General features: G+C 38.7%; 1 protein-coding gene across 3 annotated transcripts in view; it reads left to right on the forward strand.

Moving 5' to 3' along the window:
* LOC121866871 (hemicentin-1-like) overlaps positions 1–14,851 on the forward strand; it is a 198,011-nt gene that overhangs the window by 128,162 nt on the left and 54,998 nt on the right. For 2 of the 3 annotated variants that reach the window (XM_042366608.1, XM_042366610.1), the window contains exons 4-8: positions 188–388; positions 3,453–3,749; positions 4,199–4,329; positions 6,774–6,933; positions 10,921–11,126. In XM_042366608.1, the coding sequence (XP_042222542.1) occupies positions 188–388; positions 3,453–3,749; positions 4,199–4,329; positions 6,774–6,933; positions 10,921–11,126 (995 nt within the window). The remainder of the gene's footprint in view (positions 1–187; positions 389–3,452; positions 3,750–4,198; positions 4,330–6,773; positions 6,934–10,920; positions 11,127–14,851) is intronic. The other variant, XM_042366609.1, reaches the window with a different exon arrangement.

The raw sequence follows: 14,851 nt of genomic DNA on the forward strand, positions 1-14,851 counted from the left end.
CCCAATCCACTGAGAAAGAGACAACAACAGCAAGGGAGATATATATATATATATATATATATATATATATATATATATATATATATATATATATATATATATATATATATATATATATATATATATATATATATATGTTTTTATTTCATTTCTGACCAATTATATTTGTTGTTTTCTTTCTGAACAGGCCGACCGCCGCCCAAGCTGACGTGGTGGGCTGGCCACAAGGAGGTGCGGGGGGAGGTGAGCGAGGGCAAGGGGGAGGTAATCAACACACTCTCCGTGCCCTCCCTCCAGCGACACCACCTCCACCAGTCCTTCATCTGCCAAGCCAGTAACGCCGAACTAGCCATCCCTGTCACTGCGGCGGTCACCATTGACATGAAACGTAAGTTGTGTGTGTGTGTGTGTGTGTGTGTGTGTGTGTGTGTGTGTGTGTGTGTTAAAGATTTGCTCACTCTTTCAGGTCATATTACTATATTATATATAAACAAGATTGACTCCAATATCACTTAATCATCTTTAGCTCAAACTCTCAGCTCAGCTCACCATCTGTCAATACCGCTCTGCTTACAACTCTGTCGTGAAATAGTGAGCTAATCTTTGATATTCAAGAAAGGCTGACACTATTACATAACACCGCTGTCATTTACATAACCTCTTGGAATTACATGAATAAAAGAATAAATTTCAAAAATAAATTACTGTCGATTACATAAATTAATGAGTTTTGGTGGAGTGAGAGGTTGTCACTTGTACCTCGTGTTAGTTTATTGACATTTAAGGGGAAACTTATACTCTTTCTTTTGTTCTTTCATCCGTGTGTCATCTTCCTTACGCGTTTGGTCTTGCTGATCTAAAAAAATAAAAAAATGCTCTCTTTCTGTTGTAAATTTTTACCCATATTAACTTACCATGCAAAGTAGGAGGCTGTGTTTATGCCGCTGCCTTACCCCTGAAGCTAAATATGTTGGTGAATCTACAAATAAGGACATTTTAATTGATTCAATATTAGGTAATTTAATGCTGTAAGTAAATGAACAAATGATTATGCAAAATTGTGAATAGCTAATGAAATGAGATCCTTCCTGGCAAAACACTGAGGCATCGTTAGAGGGGGAATTTAGTTGTAGTCAAATGGACCTTAAGCCCAATGAATGTCAGTCTTAATGGTTCCTAAGTTAATCTAACCATTAAGATTATGGCCCATTAAGTTTGGCACCTCTTTCTGTCCTGTATCTTAAGCTTAACGCTTAGCTTAGTTTGTCATCTATTAAGCATCACACTGGGTTTTTGTTTATTTATGCTGATAGTCAAAATCGAGATGAAGGAGAGGTCACTGGTCAACTTTGTCTAAACACGAGATCTGGTACACACAAGGTGATCTTTTCCCGTTGGCTTTTGCGCAAGTAAATACCAGATAAGGAGAGAGAGAAGCCCCTGTGATGTGAAGACGCCTTTGCCACTGAGGCTGATTCACCAGAAAGTTGGTGACTTTTGCAAATGTCTTAAAAGTGAAGTTAGTGAGTTCTAAGTTTTAATTGCAAAGGATGACACCAAGTTTGCATTTTAATTAAAGTTGTCAAACTTCGCTACATAGAGAAGAATTTATAAAATTCTCACTGCACAATGCTCGATGGCCAACAAGAGACAGGTAAGCAGTCTTGTGTCCTCACGACAGTTACAATGCACAGTTGCTTGATAATGAATGCAGATCAGGAGAAGAGGTGTTAATATTTCAACCTTATTTCAGTACATATCAAACACTCAAACTCTCTTTTTTTTATCATAACAAAGGTGTGTTATTATCAGTTCAGTAACAAGGTATCTAGTGTGTAAAAACATAGCAAGTTTGTGTCATTAACTTCAAGATCAAATTCAAGTCAATATTATATAACCTACACGTTCTGTGGAGAGGGCATCGACTGGGAACAACGTGTCTTGGGACTTATCTCTGTTGAGTAAACTTGGATGTAAATTTTGTAGTTGATGGTTTATATTAACGTTACAGTCTAGATGAGTTGGATTACAAGTTCTCCTATGAAAGTTATATATTACTTCTATAAGTAAGTAATATTTGCTCTCTATACAAGACGGTGGGTAAGGTTAGGTTAGGTTTACACCCTTATATTCACGATGTACAAGAGCTTAATATACAGTGAAAAATATTGTTGTTCAGAAAGAAAAAGTCACAGAGTTTAAGGGTTCTTTGCTGTGTATCATGTTTAATAATAGCAAAATCTGCGCCGAGTTGGTGAAAAAACTGAGCCTAAACTACTTTACCTCTCCATGAAACTTGTGAGGTTGGTGTACCCTGAGTGTGTGTGTGTGCGTGTGTGTGCGTGTGTGTGCGTGTGTGTGTGTGTGCGTGTGTGTGCGTGTGTGTGTGTGTGTGTGTGTGTGTGCGTGTGCGTGTGCGTGTGTGTGTGTGCCTATAAGTTCATAATGTGCGAGCAATATTAATATCCGTGACACGTATGGCCATGAAATGAACTACACAACACTACCGCAACACAAAGCAACACCAGAATTTAATGTCAAACCTGAGATCACTTTTCCTTTGCCTTCATAAAGTAGAGTTGTTTGCTGAGCCATTAGTGGTTCTTTGTGTACTTAGCATGTATCCCTCGAGATCAAAGCTAAGAGGATTCTATAAAATTCTGTCTGAGGAGAACGACGTAGTTTTTAAATCTCGCTGATGAAGTCTTTTGTCTGAGGGTTGAGATACTCCTTTTGTGACCTTCAGTGTTGGGGTATAGACGGCATATTGTTCTTATCTATGTTCTGTGTATGAAAGCTTGAGTGAGATACATAATTTTCCATATAAAGGTGTGGACGAGAACTACCCGACACATGACAAGCAGTAGTTTCAGTATGTATGTTTCCTCGCACCCCCCCAACCCACGTAAAAAAAGATTCATTGGCTTGGCTAGGTTAGGTTGAGTGTGGGGTGGGGTTGGGGGTGGGGTTGGGGTGGGGTTGGGGTGGGGTTGGGGTTGGGGTGGGGTTAGTTGGGGTTGGGGTGGGGTTGGGGTTGGGGGTGGGGTGGGGTGGGTTGAGTGTGGGGATGGGGGTGAGGGTCGAGTGGTAGTGGGCGACGTAGGCCGGGGTCGCGGTTGAGGTAATATGAGGGTACAAAAGATTTACCCGCTCACTGAAGACTTTGATGCCAAAAGTTGGTTGTATCTCGCCGGAATTTTCTCAAATGTTAAAATTGAAGTTCGTCTTGTTTGTTTGTATTACAGACTCGTCCTGACGTCTCTCTCTCTCTCTCTCTCGCTTTTATCCGTTTTTTTCTCTTCTCTCTTTTTCACAATAATAAAACAACTTTCTGCTGGTTCCTCTCACATTTCCAGCATCATAAATACATCATTCACCTGCTCTCATTTACCCCCAACTCAACACCCTTAATGATAAACTTAACCTCTGACGCAGAACAATCTCCCCCACAGTACCGCCCATGTCCATCAACCTCATGGGAGTAGATGGACCAATTTCGGCGGGCGTGGGAGTAACGGTGGTGTGCATGGTGGTGGGCGCGCGACCCCCTCCTGAAGTCAGCTGGTGGCTAGATGGGCGGCCTCTGCGAAATAGCGGTGAGAGGCTGCTGGACAAAGGCAACGTGACAGAGAGCAAGGTGGTGGTGGTCGCTACTGATGAGGACCAGGGACGCTACCTCTCCTGTAGAGCAGACACCCCGGGTCTGCTCCAGTCCTCCCTGGAAGACGGCACCAAGCTCGTCGTGCACTGTGAGTAATGGTCCACACAATTGTCCTCTATATAAGTTTCGTGTTCAGTTCCTTGTCTGTACAACAATTATAATGTTTCGTGGCTCCTTAAATAAGTGGGACAACGAAATATTAAAATATGTACAGAGAACTTATGGAAGACTTTACAGTTCCATTTCAAACGAGAAACCGGCTTATGCAAATTAATTCAAATGTTACAATTTAAATTAACAACTAAATCAAACAGAGAAAATTCTTAACATAACGAAATATGAAAGAAAGCATATAGTAATTAAAAGTGCCGGAGATATTTAAATTGTAAAGGTGATATTACAGAAAATAACAGAATTGTAACCTTAGTATATAAAGTGTAGTTACACAATAGACATACACGTCCCTGTTAAATGTGTAGGTTAGGAGGAGGGCTACAGTGTATGTCGGCTTAACACTCCAAAATATTACTCCTTCAGACGTGCCGGTGGTTCAGATCTCCCTCAACACACGCCTGGAGCTACACGACATCAGGGAGGGTATGGACGTGTACTTCACCTGCAGCTACAAGGCCGTACCCACCCCTACCGCCGTCCTCTGGTACCATAACGTAAGTCTTGTACTGTGTTCATCATGGTGATTCCTTCTGTGTTGCTTCATCCAGTAACTGTGTTGTGTCTTCGTGTTATAACATCACCTTCCCATTGGTGTCGTAATTATTCAGTGTACCACAGTGTGACTTGCTGTACTGTGTCTTCCTGCTGTGTTCTGCTACCCTCTCCGTCAACACTTGGCCTTTACACGCCACAGTCAGCTTGTTATAGCTTCCTCCTCTCTATCTATGCCATAGTAGAATAAAGGAGAGCTATTGTTGGCAGGAATACACATATTCTTCTGGCGTGTCGTGGTTTGTTGTAGGGAACAGCCAGGCGTTGCTGAATGCCCGACCTGGCGCTGTTGTTACGATACGGGCTTCAACACTAATCACCAACTGTATGAGGGCAGAATAAGACGATATTACAATACTCCGCTCTTCCACCTCCCAGTACCAAAATCCTTCACCACCACCATTATGAGGTGCAATAAAGGTACCTGCTCTGGTAACACTGGATGTGGTATTAATGTAAACAATTACTTGATATCATACGTGTTGTAAATGTACACAGCTGTCACCAATATCTAGAGTATTAATAACGTTCGTGGTATAAACAGCAATAACGCGTTAATATTAAGGATAGTCATAATACAAGTGGTACTGAATATTGTAGCGGTATTCAACACAGCGAAGGTCAAAGATGCAAATATCATAAGACGTGTCATGGTTAGTATTAATGAAAACAGTAATACTATTGAAAGTGTCAATTGTTTGTTAATAAGAGTGAGAACTGCAGCAGTGACAAGAGTATAGAAAGAGATATAATTATGATGAATTTCCAGCTAGGATTCTCATATTAATAATTTATTAATTAATATGATCACTGGTCAGAAAAAATTTAAAATCCTTAATTAGAAATATTCATGAATTAAGAATAATTTTCTGTGAAATAACTGGCAGCAACACTGATGGTAAGTAATGCTCGTGTAAAGACCACATTAACCTACAGAAAATACTGAATGCTCTGGATTATGTAGTGATTTAAAAAAACATCCATTTCCCTTCATTTATCGACATTTTTGGACCTAATTATAATGTAAATATATGCATGCAATTTAAAAGCACTCAGAAATTGGTGGATATTATTCATGAAATACGGTCGTGTCACAAGGGTGATTCCAGGCATGGTTACCGTGGGAATATTGTCGACGTTAAGCCCACAGGTGAGGCCGGTGACCATAGGCTTTAACCATTCTCTCATCTTCACTATATTGTAATACGTTTATTTCTCCCGATGGAATTTTTATTAAGGAATACAGTAATCCATCTCAGTTCAGTTCATTAACAGGATTTCCAAATAATGGACCACATGATTTCCTCTTTTTTCCCCCAATACAATTTCCTTCTCCTAGGTACCGAGGTTGACGGACAAACCTGACAAATTGTCGGGCGTTAATAGAAAATCTTATCGTGAATTCCGCGTTAACTGCAGACATGAAAAGTTTCCTACATCAAATGACTGGAATTATTATTGATTACCCAATAACCTGGAAATATCATTAAAAAAATCATATTATCATTTGAAATCACATCCACATTAATTACAACTCCGGTAGAAAAGTGACGAAACCATAAATGATATAAATAAAACTCGGCCGCCCTTTGGATCATCCCATACTGATGGTCAATTCTTCTGCTGCTCTTCCTCACACTCGTTGGCTTGTATATAAACACCAATATATTTCTCTCTTCTCCTTGTATAATTAGGGTCTGTCTATAGTATGATATATCCGTTCCTTCTCCTCCTGGACCTCTCCGGATTTCTCTCTGTCGTCTGGTATAACTTTCATCCTTCTTTGATCTCCACAAGATTCTTCCCATGTTGCGATATACTTTTCTGATCTCCTTGGCATGAAGAGATAATATATATTCTCTCTCTCTCTCTCTCTCTCTCTCTCTCTCTCTCTCTCCGTCGTGGTGGTGTGGGTGAGGCCTTGCATAATGTGGGTCGTGGAAGGTGGTGGTGGTGGGTGATGTTCGGGCAGCAGGGGACGAATTATAGCACATTTGTGGCGCTTTAGGATCCACCACGCCAACTACCCTCTCTGTGTGTGTGTGTGTGTGTGTGTGTGTGTGTGTGTGTGTGTGTCAGGACAAAAGAGAAGCGAATAAGAAAAAATAAACAAAGACAAGATGGTAACCCCAGAAATGATGTGAAGGAAACGGATACAGATAAAAAAAAATAAATAAATAAAGATGGATCACAAAGTCCTAAAAAAAAAGTATATAAGTAGGACTAGGGACGAAAACGTAGAATTACTCGCCATTTACCTGTACTATCACCACCAACCTACCTGTACTATCACCACCAACCCAAACTAAACACTTCTCTCCTCCCCCCAATTTCCTGCATACCACCACCCTCAAGGTAACCCCCTTTTTGGTCATGTCCTACACAGGAGAACCAGCTGAAGGCCAACAGTACGGGAGGGGTGATCGTGGCCAACATGAGCCTCGTGTTGCAGAAGGTGGAGAGATATTCCTCCGGTAGCTACACCTGCAGGGCCATTAACTCCGAGGGTCAGGGCACCTCCAGACCCATCCTGCTCGACGTCAAGTGTGAGTATAGTATAAAAATGTCTCTACAATTTATACCCTGAATGTCAGTAACTTATTCATAATGTCTCAGATCAAACATTCTTTCAATTCTATTCAAGTTTCCGCAAAACCCTTTAATTCTGCTCCTCGTGTTCTTATATTTCTATATAGTAATATTTTACCTTTTTTCGTGAATTAAAACAACAGAGCTCTGATTGTGTTCGCTCTACTTCACCCACCAAAGCTATCCGTGGCACCGTTTGATATCCTTTTGTGCAATGTGAATAAATCGGTTGTTAATCTCCCTCTTGACTGAAGCACTTGTCGAGGGTCTTTAGTATGAACAAACCATGAAGATCTTAATTATACTTACATTGTTCAGAATACTACTGTTAATGTTTTTGTTTTTTCCTACGCTTGACCGAGCCGCCCCCCGCCTATTATAATAAAAACTGTGAAATATAACTTGCTATTTTTTTATCATTAATTCAGATAATAAAAGGTTTTAGTTGAGCAAGAACACGTAAATAAAAAACAAAGTCTACAACAGAACTCGAAAACGATGAGACGATGAGAATAACCGTGGCAGCTTAAACAAGAAACACAGCAACAACAAAAAGACGAAAAAAAAAGAGAAGGTGGAGGAAGGAAATATGAGGACAGAGGAAGAATTCAACAAGAAATCTCCTGTGCTGTGCGTCACATATTTCTTCAACAATAACTTTGCACACCAGGATTCTTCAAAGTTTCCGCCCGGTCATGCTTCCGGCCCGCAATATTAAATGCCTCACATTCTCTGCCCAGCCAATACCCGCCACGCAACACCCAGTCACTCTAACCTGCCGTCGTGGCGCCCCAGTCTGGCTAATGTGTCGTGCTTCATTGAACATTTCATATTGTATCGGTATGAAAAACTTTTGGTCATGTGTTACCATAAGGAGATATTATTATTCGTCAATCACAATAATGACAGCTTGATTTACACATGTTTTCTATTTTACAGTTCTTGGTCGGATTTTTTCCGTAGGTTTATACACCTAGAAGTCGATTTAAAAAATCCAAGCTGTTTCTCTTCCTCGAACATTTTCTCCTGTGTCAGGATAATCTCCCCGAGCGGCAGAAGTCCATGTTTCAACAGACAAACTTTTACCAACAATCGAAGAAGCAATCCGGATGTTTCAGAGCCCTGATAGTTCGCGCCTATTTTGTTCAGAAAAGTCAATTTCCTTTCCCTTGAATATGGAATAGAGGAGCAGAATTTGTCAAAGTGTCAAAGACACTTTTGCCTTTTGCTTTTTTTTCGTCTCTGATATTGAGATATTTTTACGGTAGTCAATACAAACGGAATCATGATGAGGAAGCTGGAGGAGAGAGGGAGCCAAGAACCCTTTAGTGAATGACGCAGGAGGTAAAGGGGTCCATTCCATAACACAGCTGGCCGCCCACAATACATTAAGATAAAACACACCACCAACACCTTATACACAGCTTCTTCTGTTTAATCCCAAACACAATTTTGAGAGATTATTTGATATAAGAAAAAAGACATATGGAAAGTGACTAATTATCCTTGTGATTGAAAAATAAAACTTAGGTAAAAATAAAGGAAATTATTATATTTATCATATGAGAAAACTAAAATAACGACAGACACTACCATACGTCCATGGATAAGTATAAATGAAATAAACTTCTATAAATAATACAAACGGAATACAAAGACTCCAAGTGCAGCATATTCAAACACTATCCCGTATATATCCATGGTATACGAACCTATTAACGCCATTACAATATTGAGACTGTGTTTTGTCTTTCCCACAGGATTGGAACCTTTATATTTTCCTTCATCTCCTCTCTTATCCACTGTGTCTTAAAACTATGCGGAATGTGCAGCTGGACTCAGCACTTAAGCGGTCATATATCACAGCAAGTTTTCTGAGACGAAGTTGAATACGGGGCGAAAAAGAAAGTCTGACTCCATTTTATGCTTTGTTATAATTTTCAAAACTGTAACCAATTTGGGAAAAAAATTAATTTATGAAAGGAACTTGTAAATTATTCAGAAAGTTGCACCATTGCGAATAAGTTTTAGCTGCGGAAATAATTTTAGCCGTCACATATGACTGTCATCGCAGAAAGAAAATTAAGTTTATCGTCGTGAATATTAATTAGTAGAGGTGGACAACAGCCAACCCAGCTGCCTTGCTCACCCCCTGCTGATGACAGTAATTCATCTGTTTTGTTTCTCGATACTCAGTGAAATTCGGCTTCATGATTATTATAGCAACAACAACAACAATAACAAAAATAATAATAATAATAATAATAATAATAATAATAATAATAATAATAATAATAATAATAATAATAATAATAATAATAATAATAATAATAATAATAATAATAATAATAATAATAATAATAATAATGCAGAGTAAGTGAAACATGGATAGCAAACAACGTAGACTTTTTCACCTCACCACGCACCGTCATACAGTAAATAATAATAATAATAATAATAATAATAATATAATAGTAATAGTAATAGTAATAGTAATAGTAATAATAATAATAATAATAATAATAATAATAATAATAATAATAATAATAATAATAATAATAATAAAAATAATAAAAATAATAATAATAATAATAATAATAATAATAGTAATAAATTATTCACAGAATAACATGCATATACCGAATAAATACACAAAGGTGTAAATATATTTGAAGTAATGAATAATAACGAATATAAAGATAACGTATTCATGAGACCGTGTCAGCTGGTGCCTCAACACTACCAGTCCCTACTGGTCTCAGGACACACACACTAACAACACGATATCATCATAATGCCAGGGAGGTACAGGACCTGTGAAGCCAAGATATATAAGTGTCCATTCTCAACTTATATATAACACCAGGCCTTAATGGCAGACACCTTGGGTTAATTCCTCTGTTCTGTGGTGTATTAAAGAAGCCCAGTTTGGGTATAGCCGTATAGGTCACAATTTAAGGGCCCAGCCTCTCACTCTCATATATATATATATATATATATATATATATATATATATATATATATATATATATATATATATATATATATATATATATATATATATATATATATATATATATATATTATATTATGGACGCCGTGAGTGTTTTTGTCCGAAAACTTTTCTCTGGTCGTCCACAAACACACCAACATCTCCCTGTTGACAGATTTAATTTCCTATCTCTAAGTCCACACAGACTTTTTCTCGCCTCATGGTACCGGCAGCGCGCTACTCAGGGAGTTCTGGGCTGTGAAAGACACTTGATGTGAAATTATTCAAGTTAGTACCAGTAACAAGGAAGCCATATTATACCCTCGCCACGCAGTTGGACGATATAGGTATTTGGACTCGAGTACCTTCCTCAATGAGGTTCCCATTAAATAATTTATGAAAATCAACGTAAAAGTTATTTGGTTTACCTCCATCTGAGGTGACTTCGATAACCACTATTTTACCTCCATATATGCGCGGCTTAGTTTCCCCTCAAGAGACCGAGATGAAAAATAATTTCTGTTCGCAGGTTCATGATATTGATATTTAATTTTACTTTGATTATTGTAATTTTCCACCACTATCTGCCAGAATTGGAACCTTTGAGTTTCAGGCGAAGAAGATTGTTAGGCGACTCGGACCCCTTGACGTACCTGTGTTTATATCCATGATCCAGATTATACCGTTCTGTTCATCCCTCTACCTCCTTCCCGTCATTTTTTTTCATGTAAAGCCATTATCGAGTTACTTAACTTACAAAACTTGCATCATCTCTAAAGAAACAGTAAAAGTTAAATAAAAAACTTCTACTTACATTACCTATTAAAAAAATAAATAGGTTTTCATCCCCCCCCCCCCTCTCTCTCTCTCTTACTTAATGGCAATATATCTTACTTCTTCTCTCAGACTAATGCCCCTCGTTCACTGTTCTTGTTTAATCTCACTCCTACAGACTCGCCCGTGTGTCGACCGGGGCAGCGCTGGGTGTACGGCATCGCGCGACACGAGATGGTCCACGTATCCTGTGAGGTCGACGCACACCCTAAACACGTCAGCTTCGCCTGGGTCTTCAACAACTCGGCGGAAGCTACAGACATCCCAGAGGCTCACATCACGGACAACCTGACGCTCAGTATGGTGAGCACCGATCGTCACCAGGCAAGCTCGGGTTGGGGCTTAAGAGAGAGAGAGAGAGACGGAGAGTGTCAGATTAAAGAAGAGATGAGGACTTGGATGGTAAACGTGAATAAGTATGAAAGACAAGAGAATGAACGATAGATACCATTTTAGGAGAAATGAAAAGAGAAATAAAAGTAAATAAAGCTTTTATCTTCTACCTTAAAATACTATCTTCGTTGTCGACTAACTCTCAATTTTTCTCCTGAGACAACTCAAATTAGATTATTTCTCCAACTTCCCTTCTCAGCTTCTCTCTCTCAGATTCTCTTAAACTTATTTGATTTTCCTTTATTTTATTTCCATCTTACATTCGCTAACATTTATTCTTTAAAATGTAATATATCATTCGTCTTTGCACAATACTCCACGTGCCCGCTCGTGCTTACTTCCAACAATGTCTTATTCTCCTTTTATCTATACTTTTAGTTTCTTTATTCGTACTTGTGTCTTGCTATGCTAAGCCTATACATCCATTACACAAGAAAAAAAACAATATGGTAGTGAATTTGAATTATATATATTGATACTTAAATTCTACTCCCATATTTAAGTAAAACAATACAAGTGTAGATACAGATAAAGGTACAGTGACAATAATTCTCAAATGTTAGTTACCTCCATTTTAGTTACACGAGAATAAATTTGGTTTAAATTCGGGGAACTTTGAAATTTAATACTTTAACTCAATTTTCGAAAATCAAATTAAGGCGGACCAGATTTCCAAGAACCCAGGGAATCAAAATAACATTATCCACGAACTATTACTCAAATCCGGATTCCTCCTTGGACATAACCAAGTCCTCGTTGTATACGAAAAATATTGGAGTCTTGTATATCACCAGGTGTTATTCTGGATGTGATTATTAATGTAAATTTAATATTTCTTTACGTGAGAGAAGTAGAAAAAGAAAAGAATCTTTGATACATAAAACGATATAATATGGTCCTTCTACTGTACCTATGTTCTACCAAAGAGTGTTACCATATGGTAAAACTTGACAAAGAGAATGGCATTCCGGTCTGTTGGTTCTTTCTTTTCAGTTTTATGACACATAACTTAGGATATATACATCAGCAAGTAGATTTTCATTTTAGGTTAGGTTTTCTTTCTCGATGTAAGAAATAACTTTCAAAGGACAACAGATCCATTGACTAAAATGTTTTTTGTGTGTGTTCCTTCATTCTGTGTGTGTGTGTGTGTGTGTGTGTGTGTGTGTGTGCGTGTGTGTGTGTGTGTGTGTGTGTGTGTGTAAGTGCAGGGAGGGAAGAGAAAATCGTACAACAATATTGTAAAGAAAATTAGTGAACAAGAACAAAACGGTGAAGAAGCCCAAAATAATACGACTTAACAACGTAAAAAAACTTACGTCAAACGCCTTTAGTTAATTGCTAATTTTGATCCCTAATCTTCCTTACCTTAAAATTAGCGTTAAGCCTAAAAAATAATTACTTTTCACAGTAAAAACTCTTTAAAACTAAGCCCAGGTAGGCTTATAGGTCTCACCCCCACCCCGTACAACCACCCCACACTTCTCCAACCCTCACCTCCCCGGCCCGCCCACCCCCTCAGCCAACACCCATCCCCAGGTTAGAGAGAGAGAGAGAGAGAGAGAGAGAGTACTACGACGTCTCACGATTTAAGAGACTAATGGGAGAAATTCTCAATGTTGAAGTTTGGAAAGTTCACTCTGTCTCTCGAGTCTCCCCGTGTGTGTGTGTGTGTGTGAGAAAGATCTTATCGATGTGTCTCACTGTATCCTTGAATATGTCTCTATGTTCTTGTACATGTGTCTTTCTGTATCTTGGTATATGTGTCTGTCGTTGTATGTGTCTCACTATCTCTCGTCTGTTTATGTTCCTGTAGATGTGTCTCTCTATCCATGTAAATACGTCTGTCAGTGTCTCTGTACATGTTCTCTCCTCCTACGTGTTTCTCCGTTTCGTTCTTTATGGATAATCGTTTTTTCTTTGAATTTTGAGAGAATATATTTTCTCCTTTATTCTTTCGTATCTTTGATATCTCTTAGTAAGATTCTTACATGTGTTCCTTATTTATCATATTCTTTCTTGTTCCCCCTATCCGTAAGGTCTCTCTCTCTCTCTCTCTCTCTCTCGTTACCACTTTATAAATCTCTCTTTACAAAACACTATCTTACATGACACCACCCCTATCACTACTACCAGCATCACCACAATTACCACTACCACCACCATCACCAAAACAACTGTCGCTACTAATACCACCACCACCATTACAACAACAACAACAACAATCATTATCACCACTACCAACCACCATCAGACAACCATCAAACACCAGCTATATCCCACACGGTAATCCACCACATAGCCCGAACTGTCTGGATAATCGAGAGTTCATGGAAATTTAATACACAAATCATCGACCATCCAGAATAAGCTATGTAAACCACAGAGGATTATCACTGGTTAATGCCTCCTCTTTCCCTGGGTTGGTTAATAGAGTCCACGTTCACAGTTAAGCGATGGTGATGATGCTAAATGAGGAGCCGAGGCCAGGTGTCATTACGTTGTAGACTGTTTTATTGGTGTGTGTGTGTGTGTGTGTTGTAAAGCTTAGACGAACACACACACACACACACACACACACACACACACACACACACACACACACACACACACACACACACTGTGCATGCATAGGTAAAGGCGACAGGGACTACACTAACCCATACACAAACAACACATGCAATAGATTCCTGTGAGCGAAGAGAAATTTTAAAAAGAAAAATTGCACTTCAAAGTGAATGGTAAATTTCATTCAATATGCCCAAGCGCTTGTAAAATAGTTTGTTATTGGTTGTAATGGTCTTGTGTTTTGGTGTCCATTTTCTATTTTAAAGATATGAACAATTTAGCTTTGTAATTGTTTTTTTTTTTAATTTGTATTGTTTTTTTATTCCTCACAGAAATAAAATACGAATTGCATATTTTTTTTTTATCTGTTTTTGACCCACAAAATGCTTGTTGTTATTCGTTCAGTCTTTCAAGCCTTTTTCCCCCTACTATCGTGTTGGGTGGCGAGTACACTTAAGAATTTAATAATGTTTTTACTGCTGTGTTTGCCAGGATTAACGTAGAGAAATTACATGGCCGAATGATCCACCTCTGAGTTACGACGACACAGTATGCTGATGTGTTGTGTGTGTGTATAAATCTTGTGTTTTTTTGCGAACATTTCATACGAGTTTTTGCTTCCATGATTGTGTTTATTCTTGTATTCAAATAACATGTATGATAGAATTCCCATGTGTAACTTCTTTCTAATTCTAATTTCTGTCTTATTTTTGGAAGAGATAATTCACAGTCAAGAAAGAAAAATTTACCGAATCAAAATTAAACATACACCTCTTTTCATGCCTTTTCAGTCCGTGTTAGAAAGGTTTGCGTCCCATTTTTCCTCTTGGCGGGGATTAGTTGCCTTTCACCAAAAATGTTTGCACACTTGAACTCCGTGGCTTCTCCGGCAGTCCTCTGTGGCTCACCGAAAAGTATGTTGTGTACGCAATTCCTGCCGTGCCCCCCCCCCCACACACTCTCTCTCTCTCTCTCTCTCTCTTTACCACACTCTTAAGCCCCCCTCTCTCTGTCAAACTCACACGCCCACTGTCTCTACCATACACACACACACACACCTTCTCTTTACCACTATCTCACTCCACCCG

The sequence above is a fragment of the Homarus americanus genome, unplaced genomic scaffold (assembly GCF_018991925.1).
Source record: "Homarus americanus isolate GMGI-L3 unplaced genomic scaffold, GMGI_Hamer_2.0 scaffold3452, whole genome shotgun sequence".
In the NCBI taxonomy this organism is placed as follows: Eukaryota; Metazoa; Arthropoda; class Malacostraca; order Decapoda; family Nephropidae; genus Homarus; species Homarus americanus.